General features: G+C 44.4%; 1 protein-coding gene across 1 annotated transcript in view; it reads right to left on the bottom strand.

The window, feature by feature from the left end:
- The window catches only part of LOC311522671 (ubiquitin carboxyl-terminal hydrolase 47-like), a 52,204-nt gene extending 31,594 nt beyond the window's left edge, over positions 1–20,610 (bottom strand). Inside the window, exons 1-5 of the mRNA XM_084632151.1 lie at positions 20,526–20,610; positions 18,634–18,729; positions 18,259–18,429; positions 3,279–3,398; positions 2,628–2,665 (exon numbers count right to left, since the gene is read on the bottom strand). Coding sequence (XP_084488277.1) covers positions 2,628–2,665; positions 3,279–3,398; positions 18,259–18,282 — 182 coding nt within the window. The 5' untranslated portion in view covers positions 18,283–18,429; positions 18,634–18,729; positions 20,526–20,610. The remainder of the gene's footprint in view (positions 1–2,627; positions 2,666–3,278; positions 3,399–18,258; positions 18,430–18,633; positions 18,730–20,525) is intronic.
- Positions 20,611–21,505: the final 895 nt, after the last annotated feature.

Consider the following 21,505-nt stretch of genomic DNA (forward strand, 5'->3'; position numbering starts at 1 on the left):
TATGATCTGCTGAAACCTGCTGTTCCAATATGTATAACCTCAATGCATATGAAGGTATGAGAATTGTATTGTATGGTTGTCACTAAAATATGCGTTTGGGAAGTGCCCAGATACAAGCTCCCCAGAGACAATAACAAGGGAAGTAACCAGTGCCCAGGCAGGTGCTGAATGGACATCACCGGCCATTGTCCAGCAGAGGAGTTACAATTCAATGGCTCACTCACACAAGACACACCAGGGTATTGCTCCACCTTGTGACTCAGCAATGCCCACCAGACAGAGCTGGACTTGTGCTTTCCAAGACCACGGACTAAGAGTATAAAACAGAACACAGTGGCCCCACAGTTCGTCCTCTGTCTTCTCCCCGCACCTACACTGCAAGCAACGAGGACACTGGAGCTTAAGAAACCTGGTCCCCAGGCTAAGAGGGAAAACCTGCATATGAAAGACTGTAACCAACCTGCAATATCCAGTGGGGTGAGAAAAACTGCTTAATCTAGATGTTTCCTTGTTCAACAAGGCTAAGAGTTTAGACTGCATGCTTATATTTTATTTTGGTAACCGCTCTGACTTTTTGCCTATTTCTTATAGTCACTTAAAATCTACTTTTCATAATCCATAAACTTGTTTTACTGTTTATCTTGACCAGTGAATTTTCCTGAAGTGTTTGGTAAATCTGTTCAGGTTACAAAGGCTGGTGCATGTCACTTTCCATTGATGGTGTGATGAACCAATCAATAAACTTGCATTGCTCAAGAAAGGGTCTTGAGCAGTGCGAGATGGTCTATTCCTGAGGAGCAAGACTGGGATTTGGCTGGAGCCTCTCTATTGTTAGTTCATGAATGGCTAGAGAAGTAATCATGTAACTTAGTTGGGTGTGTCCCTGCCTGTGGATTTCTGTGTAGGTACAATGCCTGCCAGAGATTTGTAGCTTGTCACAGCAACACAATGTGAGAGGGAGCCCAGAATGGTGGGGCAGAGGGCTCAGCAGTACCCCAGTTCCAGGTTGCACCCCAGGGATCTCATCTAAATAGAATACTGGAATGGGTGTTCCTGAGCCTCACAAGTTATGGTTCCTAAAATAGATGGGACTGTAAGATTTTAGAAGAGGGACAAGGTAGGTGAGGTAATATCGTTTATTGGACCAACTTCTGTTGGTGAAAGAGACAAGCTTTCAAGGAGAGTTCTTCAGGTCTGAAAAACTTACTTGGGGAAAGTCTACTCTACAAAATTAAGTTGACCTAAGTTATGTCAATGTACAGCACTGTAGTAAGTGAATCGGTTTTACATTTCCAAACTTCGCTCCTTGGGTCAGCGGTATGTGTCCTCACAAGGAGCGACTGCACCAATTTAACTGCCAATGTGGGAGGTTGTGGGATGGTATCTTAAAGACAGCAACAGTCGATGTAAGCAAGGCATTGTCTATACTGACACAGCATCGACCTAATTACATTGACTTAAGCGCTACGCCTCTCATGGAGGTGGAGTTATGAAGTCAGTATAGTGGGTGAGTTACAGTGGTGGGATCTACATTTAGTGTAGATACTTACAGAGTCTACTGTAACCCTGCAGCATAGACCAGACCTCAGTGTCACAGCTAAATACAAAGTGGGACAGATTATTTAGCATAATAGTTAACACATATTTCAAAGGATCTGTGACGGGGATCCCGCATGTTAAGCTGGGCCGTCCCCTTGGCCCAGTGTGGGGTTGGTACACCCCATCACCCAGTCATTGTGATTCCCTGTTAAGTGGGTAGTTGCGGCCAACTGGGTTACGGTCTCCTGACAGGGTCACACAACCGAGTAGTACGTTGCCTCTGAGTGGGCAAAACAACCAAACAGTCCAGAGCCCTGTAACCACCTGGCTGGGTCAGGCAGTAGCAGTTGGGAAAACAATTCCCTAGACAGGCAAAGCAGGAAGCAGGCTGCAGCCCCTGGGTGGGGCAAAACAAGCAAACAGTCTAGAGCCCTGCAGCCTCCTGGCTGGGGCAGCCATGGCACTTGGGGAATTAGCCCCCTGAACAGGGCCAAACAGCCGTCAGTCTATGGCCCCTGAGTGGGGCAAAACAAACACACATTCTGGCCAGTCCAGCTTTTGACAAAACATTCAAACTCCGTACTAATGCATCAGACACTGGTTTAGGCATGGTACAGATGCAGACAGTGGGAGGTAACAAAAGTAGCCCCTTGCTTTCTTAAGTGAGAAGCTGACACCCACTGAACAGAATTATTTTGGCATAGAAAAAAACGTTATGCAATTGTATGGGCAGTCCACACTCAAGGGAATGCTCTGCATACAAGCATCTGAAGAGTCAGGAATGCTGACCCTAAACCAATATTTTCACATTGCATGTCTCAACTCCAGATACCTAGCAGACCCAATCTCAATGCAAAGGGGAAGAAGCAAACAAAAGGAATGGAACAGAATTTGTCTGTGGTCCAAGCCAATCAAAAGGCACACAATCCCCCCCCCCTTTTTTTTTAACTACACTAAACAACTGACCTAAGCAACGATCAGCGAACTAATAAGAAAAATGGTGGCCAAGGAAGGGAGGAGCTTTGAAAAAGTCACACTGGCATCGGAATGGCTGAAAGTCCAACTGTAAAACATGGCAATGGAAATACCTGGCCTTGGCACCCATTGTGTTCATGTCTTCTGGCATCTGTATGAACAAACAGAAAGGATCATTTCCCAAGAGAATTGCCAAAGTGTTTATTATATATCAATAACAAGCACTGTATGGAGGTGAAGGTGATATCTCTTGTATCCCTATGGCTGTGTTAGCACTAGACAATGGATGATAAAGTTAAGATCTACATTTAATGTCAGTTAATTATACTCTGCTTTGTTCCAGCAGGACCAACAGAATAACTGCCATCTGAACAACAATCACTTCAGATGTTCATTACCTCTCTCATCCAACAGGATGGCACCACATCTGCAGGGAGAGGGAATGCTGGGCTATCCAAACACCATATTGTATTGAAGTAAGGCTAAACGGAGCACGTCCAGGTTGTAATGCACCAATATACAGATGGCAAATTTTGCTCTCAGTTACACTGGAGTAAAGCCAGAGCAACTCCATAGGCTTTGAATGAGTAGCTGCAGATTTACACCTATATAAATGAGTACAGACTCTGGTTTACAGTGTTTTCAATCTGCTATAGAGGTAGTTCCAGATATGGCACTTCCCTCTTGTACTACACTTCTCAGATCCCTTAGTAGAAACTTGGACATGTCTATGTTTGTTTTCCCTGAACTCAGGCACCCATTACCTTTTTCACCACGGTATCGTTGAAGGAGTACCAGCACTCATTTTCATATGATTTTATTTCAGCCACATAATGGCCACCATCAATTCCTCCAGAATGGTGACACACTGCAAAGAGCTCATACTGTAGGATTGGGAAGAAAATCATGATGAAATTCAGATCAGCAATCTTTTCAGTTGCACTGCAAACAGACTTTCAGAGGGATGCATATAGAGCTAATTGCAACCTTACTTTTAGTCAGGAAGCATTTCTGTCACTTCACCTATCAGCATTTCTTAGGCCTCTGAGCTGAACTCTTCAATGGAGAATAAATTTCAGACAGTATGGAAATAAAATTTTGATTTCTTTACAAAAAGCAAAAGATTTGACTATATTGGTGAAACCATAGTAACAATGTAAAGACTGACATCTGACTGTGTGCAAATATGACCGCATAAACGTTCACAGTATAAACAACTATTTTATATTTATTATAAACAAATGTATTAAATCTGTGCCATACATTAAATGTCTTTTGTAAAAAATAAACCAATGGTCTGATTGGACACCCAAGGTGATGATACTGCTCCTTTCTAACAGGAAAACTGGCAACTTCCGAGCTCAGAGGACAGCTTACTCTTTGGATTCATTTAACAGTGTCTTTCTTGCCTGTGCATTTAGCCAATCTGGAATAATGTGACAATCTGGAATCCCTGCAACAAACCCCATTGCAAATTCAGTCCGCATATCTACTCAAGGGACACCATCATAAGACCTAAGCACATCAGCCACACTATCAGTTCACCTGCACATCTACCAATGTGATATATGCCATCATGTGCCAGCAATGGCCCTCTGCCATGTACATTGGTCAAACTGGACAGTCTCTACGCAAAAGAATAAATGGACACAAATCAGACCTCAAGAATGGTAACATTCAAAACCCAGTCAGAGAGCACTTCAATCTCTCTGGACACTAAATAACAGACTTAAAAGTGGCCATAGTTCAGCAAAAAACTGAAAACAGACTTCAACGAGAAATGGCAGAGCTGGAATTAATTTGAAAACTTGAAACTATCAGACTGGGTCTGAATAGAGACTGGGAGTGGCTGGCGCACTACAAAACGTAATTTTCCCTCTTTTGGTATTCAAACCTTCTCATCAACTGTTGGGAGTGGGTCACATCCACCCTGATTGAATTGGCCTCATTAGCACTGGTCCTCAACTTGGTAAGATACCTCCCATCTTTTCATGTGTTAGTATATTTATACCTACCTACTGTAATTTCCACTCCTTGCATCTGACGAAGTGGATTATAGCCCACGAAAGCTTATGCCCTGTCAGGGTTCCCTCCCCACTCTGACCTCTGGGGTACAGATGTGGGGACCCGCATGAAAGACCCCCTAAGCTTATTTCTACCAGCTTAGGTTAAAAACTTCCCCAAGGCACAAATCCTTTCCTTGTCCTTGGACAGTATTGCTGCCACCACCAAATGATTTAGACAAAGATTCAGGAAAATGACCACTTGGAGTTCCTATTTCCCCATAATATCCTCCCAATCCCCTTCACCCCCTTTCCTGGGGAGGTTTGAGAATAATATACTAACCAACTGGTTACAAGGTGAGCACAGATCAACCCCCCTGGGTCTTTAGGACACTGAAAATCAATCAGGTTCTTAAAAGAAGAAGTTTATTTAAAAAAAAAAACAAGAATCACACCTGTAAAATCAGGATCAAAGGTAACTTTACAGGGCAAATAAAAAGATTTAAAACATAGAGGATTCCCTTCTTGGCTTAGCTGAAAAGTTACAAAGAACAGGAATAAAACTCCCTCTTAGCATAGGGAAAATTCACAAGCTAAAACAAAAGATAATATAATGCATTTCCTTGTTATTACTTACAATTTCTCTAATTTTAGATGCATCATTTCAGTAGGAGCTGGTTACTTGCTTGGTCTCTCTCTTTGTCCCCAGAGGGAACAATACAAAGAGCACAAACAAAACCTTCCCTCCCCCCCAGATTTGAAAGTATCTTCTTTCTCCATTGGTCCTTCTGGTCAGGTGCCAACTAGGTTAATTGAACTGATGAACCCCTTACAGGTAAGTGATTCTGTACCTCTGGCCAGGAGGGATTTTATATTACTGCATTCATGCAGGTTGTTACCCTTCCCTTTATATTTATGACATGCCCAAATAAATTTGTTAGTATCTAAGGTGCCACAGGACTCTGTTGTTTTTGCTGATACAGACTAACACAACTATCCCTCTGAATGTGACAACTGTTGTTTATAGATTGGTTTAACTACAGACTATCCTGTATACAATGAAGTGTTTGGATCAGGATTACATTCTCCAACTGAACCCTACATTATTGTATCTGAGGGACTGACAATGAAAAAGAGGTTACTTACCTTATAGTAACTGATGTTCTTCAAGCTGTGTTGTCTATATGTATTCCACTCTTAGTACTGCATGCCCCTCATGCCAGAGATCAGAATTTTTTCCCTTATTTGTCCTCACATGCTCCCTGAATGCCCTTGCACTCTCCCATTTCCGCTCTCTCAGGACACAAAGATGTGGGGCATATAGGGAGGACCTGACATCAATGCATAATTTCACCCACTCTACATGCAGAAGAAAACACTGTTTTCATAGAGAGAAGACTTAATGGGCGGGTAGCTAAAAACTCAAAACAGTGTTTTCATTAAACTTGACAACACAATATTCAGATCCCATGGAGCAGGTGGAAAACACTTAAAGTAGATGCCTAAGGAATCTTTTAGAAATAGGAGGAGAAAATACATTAAACCAATCAAGCTTAGGATGAGAGGCAGAGATTGACGCTAGATACACTTTAATAGACCTAACTGATAACCCAGAGGATTTTAAGGATAAAATTTAATTAAAATGAAGGGAATGTCAGCCTGGAATGGGGACATAGAATGATCCTGGGACCAAGCATCAAATCTTTTCCAGTTATAGCTGTAAGTGGAAAGTTTTTTTTTTTTAAATCATTTGAGAAGAGGATCGCAGTTTCATTCAAGCAGCCATCATCGAGACTGTTAGATGTATGGAGGACAAGCCCAGATGAAGAATTGTCCTGCCGTTCTGCAATATCAAGTTGGGAATGAGAGGAAGTGTGATGGCTGGTCGTATCGACAGCCTGACTGGTTCTGGAAAGCAGTATTGTCCGTGCCATACTGGTGCAATGAAAATCATAGAAGCTGAGTTTTGTGTGAGCTTCATTAAAGTTCTTGGAATCAGTGAAATTGGTTGATAAGCATAATGAAGGCCTGTAGATCATGAATGCATCAGTTATAGAGCCTGGACTGACCCCTACCTTTTGTAGGCCTTGCTGGAGCCCTAGGCATCACTAACAGTGCGAACCAAATGCTTTGAACCAGAGTAGGCCTGGCCTTGGCAAAATGAGAACACACCAGGTATTAGCTAATACCAGGTAAGCGCATTCCTGACCAGAGAGGATGGTACAAAAACCACACAGATCTCTCAAGTTATGACATAAACACATACTTAAGAGATGGTATGGGAAGACACCAAACCCAGGATAATGGATAAGGATGTTTTGTTCGAACCAGCAAGTATAAGGAAAAGGGTGGTAATTAACAATGTCTGGCGTATGATACTTAACTTGTTTGTATCAATGTATAAAAGGAGAAGTCATAGGAGTCGTACTCGCCAAGGGGATAGCATGCTGAGCGGGTATCTGGTCATGGGCATCCATGTGTTAGTGTACCTGCGGCTCCTATGGGGGGCTAGTACTGCACTTCGTCGACAATAAACCTGGCCAAGCACCTTTGCCACCGAAGCTAGCCTGTGGTCTTTCTTATGAATAAGATCGAGGTCTGCTGAATCGCTAAGCTGCGTTCTCTGCTAGTTCAGCTGGCATCGGAGCTCCCGGACAAGTGGCACTGGCAGCAGTAACAATGTAGCAGCCTTAACAACTCTCCTCGGCACCTATGACATCCTTGAGCAAAACCGCTGACACTTTTCACTGAGCTGTGGGTCAAGCAAATCCACACAATGGTGGCCCCATTTCTGTAATATGGCAAGAGTAACAGCTCTCTTCAGTGATCATTTGTGATCTGAGGCAAATCGCTTGCTTAGCAGATCTGCACAAATGTTCAGCAGACTTGGTAGATTAACCTCGTTCAGGAAGGTGTGACAGTGTATACACCACTCCCAAAGAACTGAGCTTCTTCACATAAAGGTGCTGATCTAGTCCTCTCCCCCGCCTCTCCCGCACACGTCTGTATACATAAAACTTTCAAGACACAAGGTGAGTGAGGTAATGTATTTTATTGGACCAACTTCTCTTGGTGAGACAGACAAGCGTTTGAGCTTACAGGTCGAGGAAAGGTACTCAGTGTCACAACTAAATACAAGGAAGAACAGATAGTTTAGCATAAGGAATTAAAAACACCACAAACAAGAATTTAACTGTCATAGGCTTGGGGGGGGGAATGGTTCTTCCTACTACAGCAGAATGGAACGCCAAATGATGCTGAGCAAACTTTTCCCTTTAGGTGGAGCAGGTAATTAAGAATAAATTGTATGCAAACCTGTAAATAAGAGGTACCTTTCTACTGGGACCACACAGAGAATCTTCTCCATTTCCTGAGGGCAGAACATCTGGTGGATGGCATCCTGCTATTTAAGAGAACATTCAAGGGAACAGCCTGAGAGAGTTAAACACTGAGCATCCAAGCAGACAGATGTAGGCTGACAGACAGTGTTGAAATGCAGCATCTGGCTGTGGTCCTATGAAACTATGCTTGAGACCAGAGGGAGAGCCATGGGATCTTGAACTGAGAGAGTCAAAAAGTCCAAGAACAAATGCTGTTGGGGACAGACTGGTGCTATCAAAGTTGGAATGATGTGATCCTGTCTGCATTTACACAAACTCTAGATACCATAGGGCCGGGGGAAAGGAGTATAGAGGTTTCCCTTTCTGGGACAGTAAGAGGGTATCTGGCAAAGACTCCAGTCCATGACCTGCTCTTGAGCTGTACAGGTGACCCTGTTCTGTCCGGTAGCAGGGTGGTCTATTTCTGGCATTCCCCAAGTCTGAAAAATGGACTTTGCTGTATCTGCTTTGAGGGACCATTTGTGATTCCTGCTGAACATCTGCTAAGCTGATCCACCAGACAGTTTTGGACCCTTGGGAAGTGTGATGCTTTGAATGTAATTTTGGTCTTGATGCAGAAACTCCGAAGGTCTACTGCATCTTGGCAAAGAGGATCTGATAGGGCGCTTCCCTGCCTGTCCAAATAGAACATAGCATCAGTGTTGTCTGCAAACACCAGTACAGCACATCCTCTGATGTGGGGCAAGAATATTCAACATGCCAAGTGGATTGCTCGAGGCTCCCAGACACTGATGTGGAAAGAGAGATCTTGCTCCAAACATAGCCCCTGAATCTGTAGGTCCCATAAGTGATATCCCCATCCAAAGGATGAGGCATCTGTGACCAGGGTCATGGAAAGCAGAGTTAAGGAAAAGGGAACCCCTTTGCTTATATTGGCAGGGTCCATTCACCAATCCAGGGACAAGACACTTGCAAGTATGTGAGTGCAGTGGATGACAAAAGGGAGAGTAGACTAACTCCAACCACTTCTGCGTGACTCTGAGATAAAGTGTGGCATGCTGAGTCACATACATAGAATATCAGGCTTGGAAGGGACCTCAGGAGGTCATCTAGTCCAACCCCCTGCTCAAAGCAGGACCAATTCCCAATTTTTGCCCCACATCCTTAAATGGCCCCCTCAAGGATTGAACTCACAACCTGGGTTTAGCAGGCCAATGCTCAAACCACTGAGCTATCCCGGATACATAGGATGAAGTGAGCTGTAGCTCACAAAAGCTTATGCTCAAATAAATTGGTTAGTCTCTAAGGTGCCACAAGTCCTCCTTTTCTTTTTACAAATACAGACTAACACGGCTGCTACTCTGAAACCTGGTAAACTATTGGGTGCATTAATTTCACAATCTCACTTATAGTATCTGTATCCCCTGTTATAAGGCAATATTTATGTGGGATACTGAGAGGAAACACAAGGAGGAGGGTACAAGACGAGAAGCCTCCTGATTCATACTGAGAAAGTAGGGTAATCAGCTAGTTATCTTAGGGGCGTGCACACGAATGCAAGAAGCTTGGGAAACAAGCAGGAAGAATTGGAAGTCCTGGCACAATCAAAGAACTATGATGTGCTTGGAATAATAGAAACTTGGTGGGGCAGTTCACATGACTGGAGCAGTGTCATGGATGGATATAAACTGTTCAGGAAGGACAGGCATGGGAAGAAAGGTGGAGGAGTTGAATTGTATGTAAGAGAGCGGTATGCTTGCTCAGAACTCCAGTATGAAACTGGAGAAGAGCCTGTTGAGAGTCTTTGGGTGAAGTTCAGAGGCTAGAGCAACAACAGTGATGTCGTGGTGGGTATGTGCTATAGACCACCGAAGCAGGAGGAGGAGGTAGACGAGGCTCTCTTCGAACAACTAACTGAAGTTTCCAGATCACAGGCCCTGGCTCTAATGGGGGACTTCAATCACCCTGACATCTGCTGGGAGAGTAATACAGCAGTGGAAGACAATTCAGGAAGTTTTTGGAGAGTGTTGGGGACAACTTCCTGGTACAAGGGCTGGAGGAACCAACTAGGGGCTGTGCTCCTCTTGACCGGCTGCTCACAAAAAGGGAAGAATTGGTAGGGGAAGTAGAAGTGGGTGGCAACCTAGGCAGCAGTGACCATGAGATGGTTGAGTTCAGGATCCTGACAAAAGGAAGAAAGGAGAGTAGCAAAAAAACAGATCCTGGATTTCAGAAAAGCAGACTTTGACTACCTGAGGGAACTGATGGGCACAGGGCCGGTATAACCATTAGGCGAACTAGGCAGCCACCTAAGGTGCCAAGATTTGAGGGTGCCAAAAAGTGGTGCCCAAAATGTCTGGGATGCTCACTCAGCACCGGCTAATATGTAACCCTCTTCCTGCCGCTGTGCGAGGAGGTGCTGCGGCTTTGATGGGCTCCAGCCAGCCAGGAAGTGATGTTATTCCTCCTCCGGCTGCCGAAGGCGCTGCGGAAACCATGTGGGCCACCACCTGGCCCTGGGCACAGGCCCTCTTGCTGCTGCTGCTCCCCCTGCACTCTCTGCCCTGCCTGCAGCCAGCCCTGCACCCCCCACCCCGTCTCCAGCCAACGCCTGCCGCACCCCCCTGCCCGAAGCCAGCCAGCCCCACACCCCCCATCTCCAGCCAACCCGCACCCCATCTCCAGCCAGCTCCGCACCCCCTGCCCTGCCCAAAGCCAGCCAGCCCCATACCCCCCTGTCTCCAGCCAACCCCTGCCGCACCCCCCTGCCTGAAGCCAGCCAGCCCTACACGCTGTCACGTTATTCATTTATTTTCATTAAATATGTAGACTAAATAATGAAATTAATAAATTTTCAAGCCGAACATGTATTAATTCTAATGAACAATGTCACATTATGCAGTATTCATTTTTGAAAGTTTATAATAAGCGATGCTCCAGGGGGAGGGGAAGGGGGAGGGTGGGCGCAAGGTGGAAGTTTCGCCTAGGGCACAAAATATCCTTGCACTGGCCCTGGATGGGCAGGATCCCCTGGGAGGCTAATATGAGGGGGAAAGGAGTCCAGGAGAGCGGGATGTATTTTAAAGAAGACTTACTGAGGGCACCGGAACAAACCATCCCAATGTGCAGAAAGAATAGAAAATAGAGGGACAAGGTCCCTCACCAAAGGCTCTTACGTAAATTAAGTTGCCATGGGATAAGAGGGAAGATGCTTTCATGGATTGAGAATTGGTTAAAAGACAGGGAACAAAGGGTAGGAATAAATGGTAAATTTTCAGAATGGAGAGGTGTAACTAGTGGTGTTCCCCAAGGGTCAGTCCTAGGACCAATCCTATTCAACTTATTCATAAATGATCGGGAGAAAGGGGTAAACAGTTAGGTGGCAAAATTTGCAGATGATACTAAACTTCTCAAGATAGTTAAGACCAAAGCAGACTGTGAAGAACTTCAAAAAGATCTCACAAAACTAAGTGATTGGGCAACAAAATGACAAATGAAATGTAATGTGGATAAATGTAAAGTAATGCACATTGGAAAAAATAACCCCAGCTATACATACAATATGATGGGGACTAATTTAGCTACAACTAATCAGGAAAAAGATCTTGGAGTCATGGTGGATAGTTCTCTGAAGACGTCCATGCAGTGCGCATCGGCAGTCTAAAAAGCAAACAGGATGTTAGGAATCATTAAAAAAGGGATAGAAAATAAGATGGAGAATATCTTATTGCCCTTATACAAATCCATGGTGAGCTCTCATCTTGAATACTGTGTACAAATGTGGTCTCCTCATCTCAAAAAAGATACACTGGCATTAGAAAAGGTTCAGAGAAGGGCAACTAAAATGATTAGGGGTTTGGAACGAGTCCCATATAAGGAGCTATTAAAGAGGCTAGGACTTTTTAGCTTAAAAAAGAGGACACTAGGGGGAATAGGATAGAGGTATATAAAATTATGAATGGTATGGAGGAAGTGAACAAGGAAAAGTTATTTACTTGTTCCCACAATAGAAGAACTAGGGGACACCCAATGAAATTAGTGGGCAGTAGATTTAAACCAATAAAAGGAAGTTCTTCTTCACACAGCGCATAGTCAACCTGTGGAACTCCTTGCCTGAGGAGGCTGTGAAGGCTAGGACTATAACAGGGTTTAAAAGAGAACTGGATAAATTCATAGAGATGAAGTCCATTAATGGCTATTAACCAGGATGGGTAAGGAATGGTGTCCTTAGCCTCTGATTGTCAGAGGCTGGTGATGGATGGCAGGAGAGAGATCACTTGATCATTACCTGTTAGGTTCACTCACTCCAGGGCACCTGGCATTGGCCACTGTCAGTAGACAGGATACTGGGCTGGATGGACCTTTGGTCTGATCCAGTACGGACATCCTTATGTTCTTATGGCAGGCGACTAACTTGGCTTAACAGTGAAATCTTCAGTGAGCTTAAAATCAAAAAGGAAGCTTACAAGAAGTGGAAACTTGGACAGATGACTAGGGAGGAGTATAAAAATATTGCTAGAGCATGCAGGGGTGTAATCAGGAAGGCCAAAACACAATTGGAGTTGCAGCTAGCAAGGGATGTGAAGGGTAACAAGAAGGGTTTCTTCAGGTATGTTAGCAACAAGAACAAAGTCAGGGAAAGTGTGGGACCCTTACTGAATGGGGGAGGCAATCTAGTGACAGATGATGTGGAAAAAGCTGAAGTACTCAATGCTTTTTTTGCCTCCGTCTTCACAGACAAGGTCAGCTCCCAGACTACTGCACCGGGCAACACAGTATGGGGAGGAGGTGAGCTGCCCTCAGTGGTGAAAGAACAGGCTAAGGACTGTTTAGAAAAGCTGGACATGCACAAGTCCATGGGTCCAAATCTAATGCATCCAAGGGTGCTGAGGGAATTGGCTGACATGCTTGCAGAGCCATTGGACATTATCTTTGAAAACTCATGGTGATTGGGGGAGGTCCCGGACAATTGGAAAAAGGCAAATATAGTACCCATCTTTTTAAAAGGGAAGAAAGAGAACCCGGGGAACTCAGACCGGTGAGCCACACTTTAGTCCCCAGCAAAATCATAGAGCAGGTCCTCAAGGAATCCATTTTGAAGCACTTGGAGGAGAGGAAGATGATCAGGAACAGTCAACATGGATTCATCAAGGGCAAGTCATGCCTGACCAACCTGATTGCCTTCTATGATGAGATAACTGGCTCTGTGGATATACGGAAAGTGGTGGATGTGATATATCTTGACTTTAGCAAAGCTTGATACGGTCTCCCACAGTATTCTTGCCAGCAAGTTAAAGAAGTATGGATTGGATGAATGGACTATAAGGTGGATAGAAAGCTGGCTAGATTGTCGGGCTCAATGGGTAGCAATCAACAGCTTGATGTCTAGTTGGCAGCCGGTATCAAGCGGAGTGCCCCAGGGGTCTGTCCAGGAGCCAGTTTTGTTTAACATCTTTATTAACAATCTGAATGATGGGATGGATTGCACCCTCAGCAAGTTTGCAGATGACACTAAGGGCAGGTCTTCACTACCAACCAGATCGGCGGGTAGAGATCGATCTTTCAGGGATCAATTTATCGCGTCTCATCTAGACGTGATAAATCGATCCCTGACTGCGCTCCCCGTTTACTCCGGTACTCCAGCTTGCAAGAAGCACAAGCGGAGTCAACGGGGAGTGGCACCGGTCAACTCCCTGCCGTGAGGACAGCCAGGTAAGTCGATCTAAGATACACCGACTTCAGCTACGCTATTCACGTAGCTGAAGTTGCGTATCTTAGATCGACACCCCCCCCCGCCCCCCAGTGTAGACCAGGGCTAAGATGGGGGGAGAGGTAGATATGCTGGAGGGTAGGGATAGGGTCCAGAGTGGAGGACTGGCCAAAATAAATCTGATGAGGTTCAACAAGGACAAGTGCAGAGTCCTACACTTAGGACGGAAAAATCCCATGCATTACTACAGGCTGGGGACTGACTGGCTAAGCGGCAGTTCTGAAGAAAAGGACCTGGGGATTACAGTGGATGAGAAGCTGGATATGAGTCAGCAGTGTGCCCTTGTTGCCAAGAAGGCCAACTGCATATTGGGCTGTATTAGTAGGAGCATTGCCAGCAGATCAAGGTAAGTGATTATTCCCCTCTATTCGGCACTCGTGAGGCCACACCTGGAGTATTGCATCCAGTTTTGGTCCCCCCACTACAGAAAGGATGTGGAAAAATTGGAGTGAGTCTAGCGGAGTGCAACTAAAATTATTAGTGGCCTGGGTCACATGACTTACAAGGAGAGGCTGAGGGAACTGGGCTTGTTTAGTCTGCAGAAGAGAAGAGTGAGGGAAGATTTGATAGCAGCCTTCAACTATCTGAAGGGGGGTTCCAAACAGGATGGAACTCGGCTGCTCTCAACAGTAGCAGATGACAGAACAAGGAGTAATGGTCTCAAGTTGCAGTGGGAGAGGTCTAGGTTGGATATTAGGAAACACTATTTCACTAGGAGGGTGGTGAAGCACTGGAATGGGTTACCTAGGGAGGTGGTGGAATCTCCATCCTTAGAGGTTTTTAACACCTGGCTTGACAAATCCCTGGCTGGGATGATTTAGTTGGTGGTGGTCCTGCATTGAGCACAGGATTAGACTAGATGACTTTCTGAGGTCTCTTCCAACACTAATATTCTATGATTTTATTCTATGATTCTAATATTTAAGTGGGGCTCTGTAATTTGAAAAGTATTTGCTCTGAAATTGTAACACATACACCCCCGTTCCCTTGGCAGGCAAGAAACATCACCCAAGTGTGAAATACTACTTTGCCACAGTAAATGTTATGTTCAACAAAATAAGGTCCATAGACACCAGACAAGCCATTGTGGAACATCAAAGGAAAAAAGACTTTGTTGATTGCTTGCCCCACACCCATAGGCACGACCTGGTACGGAGATTAAAAGCTTGAATAACGAATGAAAACAAGCAAAATATTTTTGAAAGGCAAGTACCACTAACAATAACTAGCTATATATACACAATAATTTTCCAGAAAACTTTCTCTGAAAAGAGAAAAAGGAAAGAGTTTGACAAACGCACACGCGCACACACTCTGACTACAGACCACAGGCAGTGAGAAGGAACTGAGGTATATTGGGACAGCTCTGTCCTTTATACCTTTGGCTAGAAGGATGAGAGGGTGTGGAGGATGCATGCTTGGGGGAAAAAAATCTCCAGCAATCTTCTTTTAAGAGCTCAGAAAGATCTATAATCATCTAGAGGTGAGGAAGATGTTGCTGTTGCCCCTTAAGGAAGAGAAGACAAAATATTTGCAGGAGTTTGCTCTGACTGAACCTGAAGAGCTCTGTGTAGCTTGAAAACTTGTCTCTCTCACCAACAGAAGTTGGTCAAATAAAAGATATTACCTCACCCACCTTGTCTCGCTAACATCCTGGGACCGATACAGCTACAACGACACCACATAATGACTGACCCTGTAATTCTTCTTCGGAGGAAACAGGCTGATGTAGAACAGGAGATGTATGAGGTTGCTCATCAGGAAGACCAATTTCTAACTATTTGGGTGATAGAGACCTTTGCCTTGAATGAGACCAAGATGGGGTCCTCTACCCCTGAGGAGGAGCCCAACAGTACTAGTAAGGCCACATTTGCTGTTCATGAAGAAACTGCTTGGCAACCCAAGAAGGAGGAAACCAAGAAGCATGGGAAAATTCATAACCTTAGAAGTAGATTTCAGAGGTCTAGTTTTAGGATGAACGAAACTTTGGTGATAGATAAGCATGCGTGTAAGAACGAGATCCCTACAAACTTGCCTCACAAGCTGATGAAGATAATTCATATTCTTCTGAACAAAGATAATAGACCTTGGAGGGGTCTTCATTAAGTGAATACTAGATCGGCAGTCAGATATTTAATAAACAGTACCGGTGACTCACCCAGACATGGTACTGACAATGGATTGTCAGCATTAGCCAGTAAAGGTGATTCTCTTTGCCCAGGTACCAATAACCCTGGTGGTACCATGAATAAGGGAGCATTTTTCGTTGCTTTCACCATGCATAGTTTTGTGACCACAGGAGGGTGTACTAATGTCCACAAGAGGAATGCACATGATTGTTCAAAGAATTCTAATTGGTTTTTAACTGGAGCCCAAGTGTTAGCAATTACAGAAGGCTGCTCAGACTCCATTGCTCAGTCTCTGAGCTCAGCTAGCCCTGTTCCTCCAATCAGCTGATTTGCCGCACTCCTGGAGGGAGTGGGAGGAGCAGGAGGGAGCCTTGAAGAGCTGCAGGCTACACCTCAAAAAGCCACATGCGGCTCACAAGACGCGGACTGAGTATCACCGCCTTAGACAATACCTGTGCACACAATACTGAATCCTTGTGTATCAATGGAGCACTTGTAGTAGAGGGTAATGTAACCTTCAGAGGAGGTATTGAAACTTCTGACTGATCTGAAGGCTCTCTCCTTAACAGTACTGAGCTCTTACAGGTATGCTTCAGGGCTTCAGATGGCACTTTTGTATGCCTTCCAAAGCCACAGCTTGAGGTGTTCTGACCTTTTTTTCCTTTGAAGACCTGGGGAATTAAATGAGCATCCCCTTTGAGTCTAAGGCCTTGGCTACACTTGCAAGTTAGAGCGTACTAAAGCCACCCAGAGCACTCGAACTAATTCCCCATCCACACTGGCAAGGCACGTAGAGCACCCTGACTCCCTGGCTAGAGCACTCCTGGTAATCCACCTCGGCAAGAGGGATAACGTCTGATGCGTATTGAGTGTCATGCCCCAGCGTCAGTGTGAACGAGGTGTTGCATTACTGCGCTCTGATTGACCTCCGGAAACGTCCCATAATCCCCTTAAGTCAAGTGACCACTCTTCTCATTGTTGTGAAATCGGCTGCAGGAATGCAGAAATGCCCTTTCAAAGCTCCATTTTGGACAGCCGGCTGCTTATCTGCTCCAAGAAAAAGCAAACATTTACTGTTTGCTTTGAATGAGTGAGAGAGAGGCGGGGCGGGAGGGGGGGTCTGAACTTACAAGACAGCATGTTGACACACTTTCAGCACCCCAAAAATCCACACTCTCTCCCCCCACATACACACAACACACTCCCTGTCACACTCCACACCACATCCCCCCGGCATTTGAAAAGCACGTTGCAGCCACTTGAAAGCTGGGATAGCTGCCTATAATGCACCACCCCCAATGCTGCTGCAAGAGTGGCCACACAGACTGCACCACTCTCCCTACTACGGTCTCCAGAGGCTGGTTAACTCAAAGGGCTCTACATCTGCAAGTGTAGCCAAGCCCGATCTTTGAACTGCAGCAGGAGCATGACTTGTAGCAGCCGATAGACAGATCTGACTGTCCAGGATCTGAGTCAGGCCTCGTGGATCTCTCCAGAAGATGCCTCCTGAGTTTAATCTCCCTGTTCTTCTGAAACCCTTTGCCGAAAGAACAGCAGTAGTACATTTACTAGGAATATGCCCCTCACCTAGACAGTAAAGACTCTTTTCTTGAGTGTCGTGGTCCAGCACAGCAACATGATATGAAGGCCATGTTTTGAAACTGGGAGATTTAGGAGATGACACAGCTGCCTATCACCCACTAATTAACTAAATGTTAAAACTATCTTAAAATACTGACCCTAAAATACTAATAAAAATTAATCTAAAACTAAATGACTAAATCACTATTTGCAATAGATTATGCTACTTGAGCTTAAAACAGAAATAAGGCACTGCTGAAGTGTTCCACCTCCATCCTAAGGCTGCAGTTGAAGGAAATGAGTGGTGGTTTTTCTGCTCCGCCCCTTTATGACTGGAGGTGGGTGGGAGAGCGTGAGGGCATTCAATGAGCACATGTGGACCAACAGCAGACAGTGCTAACTAGGAAAAAGCACCAATCTCTGGCACTAAGGGGTGCACAATACCAAGAGTGGAAGATGTACAACATCACTCAATGAAGAACCATCTCACATAGGTTTGCTTGCAGGTTCAAGTTTATGAACTCATCTCTGCAAGGGGACACAGACTAACTCCTGCACCTACTGTCCCCCAAAGACTGAGGCAGTAAAAGTCACCAGGGCCAAGAGGAAGTCAGAGGAAGCCATCAAACCCCCACCTGAAGTTGGAAATGGTACCTAGGGATGCCAGGGCTCAGAGAGGAGCAGATGTCAGACTAGGGACACTCCAGCATAGTTCACAGACTTCCCTGAATGGCAAATCTCTGTCCTTCCAAGTCAACACCTCAAATCTCAAGACAAGGCGCCATCCAACACAGATTCAAGGTTCATTACAATAGCTTTGCACAAGGGTAGGCCTGAACTCTATGAGTCCTAGTTAGGGAATGTGTTAGTATATTTTCCTTCCCATTCTTTTTATTAGGCAAAGAGAGAATAAAATTCACCTGAGGGCTCAGTGGAAAGTCCATGTTCTCAGCAGTCTGTTCTTTCAAATTCACAGGCAGTGAAAAAGGCACAGACACCTCATAATGCAGCTTTCTAAACCAGTTACCATCAAACTGATATCTCTTCAAATTCAGAACAAGAATCGGGGGTAGTGTTTCAAAGTAGCAGCGCTGAAAGAGGCACCAAAGCAGCTCATTACATACCATATTACTATCGTCTCCCTTCTAAAAATTCCCTTTTGTAGACAGTTCATTACAATAAAATATACATTTATTAAAAAAATCAATTTCCCTCTTTTTACATACAGCTTTCAAGTCTGAGCAGCTCAGCTCAGCGCTGCGTACAATAGACCATTCCAAACAATCCTTGCTTACCGATGTGGCATCTTGTTTGCTTTCACATGTTTCACAATAGAACTGCTCATCACCAGTAAATTTATTTTCTTCCTGGACAGCATCCAACGCATTACTCTACACAGAGACAGAAATTACAATTTGATGTACATTATTATGATTGAAAGAGAGAAGTAAATTGAACAGCATGGATCATATCCCACAGGGCACTGAAGGGACAGCATTATAGTAAACAGTATTTGACCTGCTTTTTTTCCTGCATGAAGAAGTACATGAACTTTGCTAACAAATGAGGTTTTTTCCCCAGACAAACTTTTAGTACATAGACCAAACCTAACCAGGAAACATCATATTCAGGAAAACACTTAAGCAGGTGCTTAATGTTAAGCACATTCTCAATGCCCCTTGACTTTAATGGGACTTAAGTATATGTACTCAAACATATACTGAAGTTCTTATCTGAACAGGAACTGACTTGAGTATGACCTTCATTTTTTTTTGTTTTGAATTTGAACAGCAGCTCTGAGTTACAACAGGGCTGTGGCTGTCCCAAAAACTGGCCCCCAAACACCCTCCAACGAACTCTCTCCTATGCCACGCAGACCTCTGGCAGAGAATTTACCCTCTGGCTTCATTTTTCTTTTCAAAGGTACATTTTAATTATGACATCAACTTCCTTGGAAAGGTTTTTATCTCATCAAAGCAACAAAGAAGAATTAAATAACCCTTGTTTAAGCAAACTGTTTTTTTAGTTAGCTACAGAGCACCGGGCATTTTGCTCCAATTCTGCAGAGACTTAGGGCTTCTCTACACATACAGTTCTGTGCCACTGTAGCACTTAGTGTAGACGCTACCTATGCTGATGGGAGAGCTTCTCTCATCGGCATAGGTACTCCACCACCCCAAGAGGCAGTAGCTATGTCAGTTGGTGAAGCTGTCCTGTCAACATGGCACTGTCTACACTGGGGGTAGGTCAGTAGAAGGTGTGGATTTTCCACCCTCCTGAGCAACGTACTTATACTGACAAAAGTTTGTAGTGTAGACCTGGCCTTACTCACATGCTTAACTTTCAGAATGTATTACAGTCAATGTGACTGTTCTCATGCTTAAAGTTACGCACATGCCCAAGTCATTGCAGGATTAGAGCCTATACCATGTGCCAGTATATAAGGTGAGAACATGCACTTCAAGTGTGAGTGAAGGTTTACAGTAAAAGAAAACTGCCCCATCACTCAAAGATGTACCACTGCTTAGTTTACACAGAGTGCAGGATACATCTGGCAGTGTAATCATCGCTGGTATACTGGTAACAAGCTATTCCTTACTACTTTCAATAGGAATTGGAAAAAAAAAGTTGTCAGGGTTCCTTCCCCACTCTGAACTCCGGGGTACAGATGTGGGGACCCACATGAAAGACCCCCTAAGCTTATTTCTAGCAGCTCAGGTTAAAAACTTCCCCCAAGGTACAAATCCCTACTTGTCCTTGGACAGTATTGCTGCCACCACCAAGTGATTTAGACAAAGATTCAGGGAAAGGACCACTTGGAGTTCCTATTCCCCCCAAATATTCCCCCCAAGCTCCTTCACCCCCTTTCCTGGGGAGGCTTGAGAATAATATCCTCACCAGTTGGTACAGGTGAGCACAGAGCAAATCCCTGGGTTTTTAGGACTCTGAAAACCAATCAGGTTCTTAAAAGAAGAAGTTTATTGTTTAAAAAAAGTAAAAGAAGCACCTCTGTAAACTCAGGATGGAAGGTAAAGTTACAGGGTAATAAAAGGTTTAAACACAGAGAACCCTCCTCCAGGCTTAGCTTCAAAGTTACAGAAAACAGGAATAAAACTCCCTCTTAGCACAGGGAAAATTCACAAGCTAAAACAAAAGATAATCTAACGCCTTTCCTTGGTTTACTTACTATTTTTGTAATCTTAGATACTTGTTTCGGAGAGAGGGTTTAGGAGACGGATTTTCCTGCCTGGTCCTTCTCCGGCTCCGAGGCAACATACAAACAAAGAGCACAAACAAAACCTTCCCCTCCCCAGATTTGAAACTTTCTTTCCCCATTGGTCCTTCTGGTCAGGTGCCAACTACGTTATTTGAGCTTCTTAACCCTTTACAGGTAAATGATTATGTACCTCTGGCCAGGAGGGCCTCTGGCCAGGAGGGATTTTATATTACTGCATACATAAAGGTTGTTACCCTTCCCTTTATATTTATGACAAAGGTTAACAGCCCGCACTGTTTATTTAGAAATGCATCAGTATGTAAAACAAAAAGGAACCTGTCACAAGAATGAAAAGCTCATTATTTCATAAAAATGATATGTTCATTAACCCCAAACAAGATGACAAATCTGCACCAGATCCCTTTATAGTTCTGGAAGGCTTGAATGACCACACAACACCCAGACAAATGAGTTTGGGGTACTTTTCTATGACAACGCTTTCCCCCTTTTTTTTGCCTATGAACTTAAATTTAATGGCTTCCTATTGAAGGTTTAATTGTAACCAACAGATCCACTGTTGTAGGTCACCCAACCAATGCCAGGATATTTTCCTTACCACAGAATACGCTTTACAGTTGCACTTGTCAAGAGAGAGAGCAAGACTCAGGACAGGATTCTCCTTGATTCTAGTTTGCTGTTTGCATCCATGGCAGACGATGGAATGGACCATTTCCACCTGGTATAGCTAGGGAAAGATTGACTAGTTAGAAGTAGCAGAGGGGTAGCTGTGTTAGTCTGTATGCACAAAAACAATGAGGAGTACAATGGCACCTTAAAGACTAACAGATTTATTTGGGCATAAGCTTTCGTGGGTAAAAAGCGCATCTGAAGAAGTGGGTTTTTCACCCACGAAAGCTTATGCCCTAATAAATCTGTTAATCTAAGGTGCC

This window comes from Lepidochelys olivacea, assembly GCF_965140295.1.
Source record: "Lepidochelys olivacea isolate rLepOli2 genome assembly, chromosome: 6".
Classification (NCBI taxonomy): domain Eukaryota; kingdom Metazoa; phylum Chordata; order Testudines; family Cheloniidae; genus Lepidochelys; species Lepidochelys olivacea.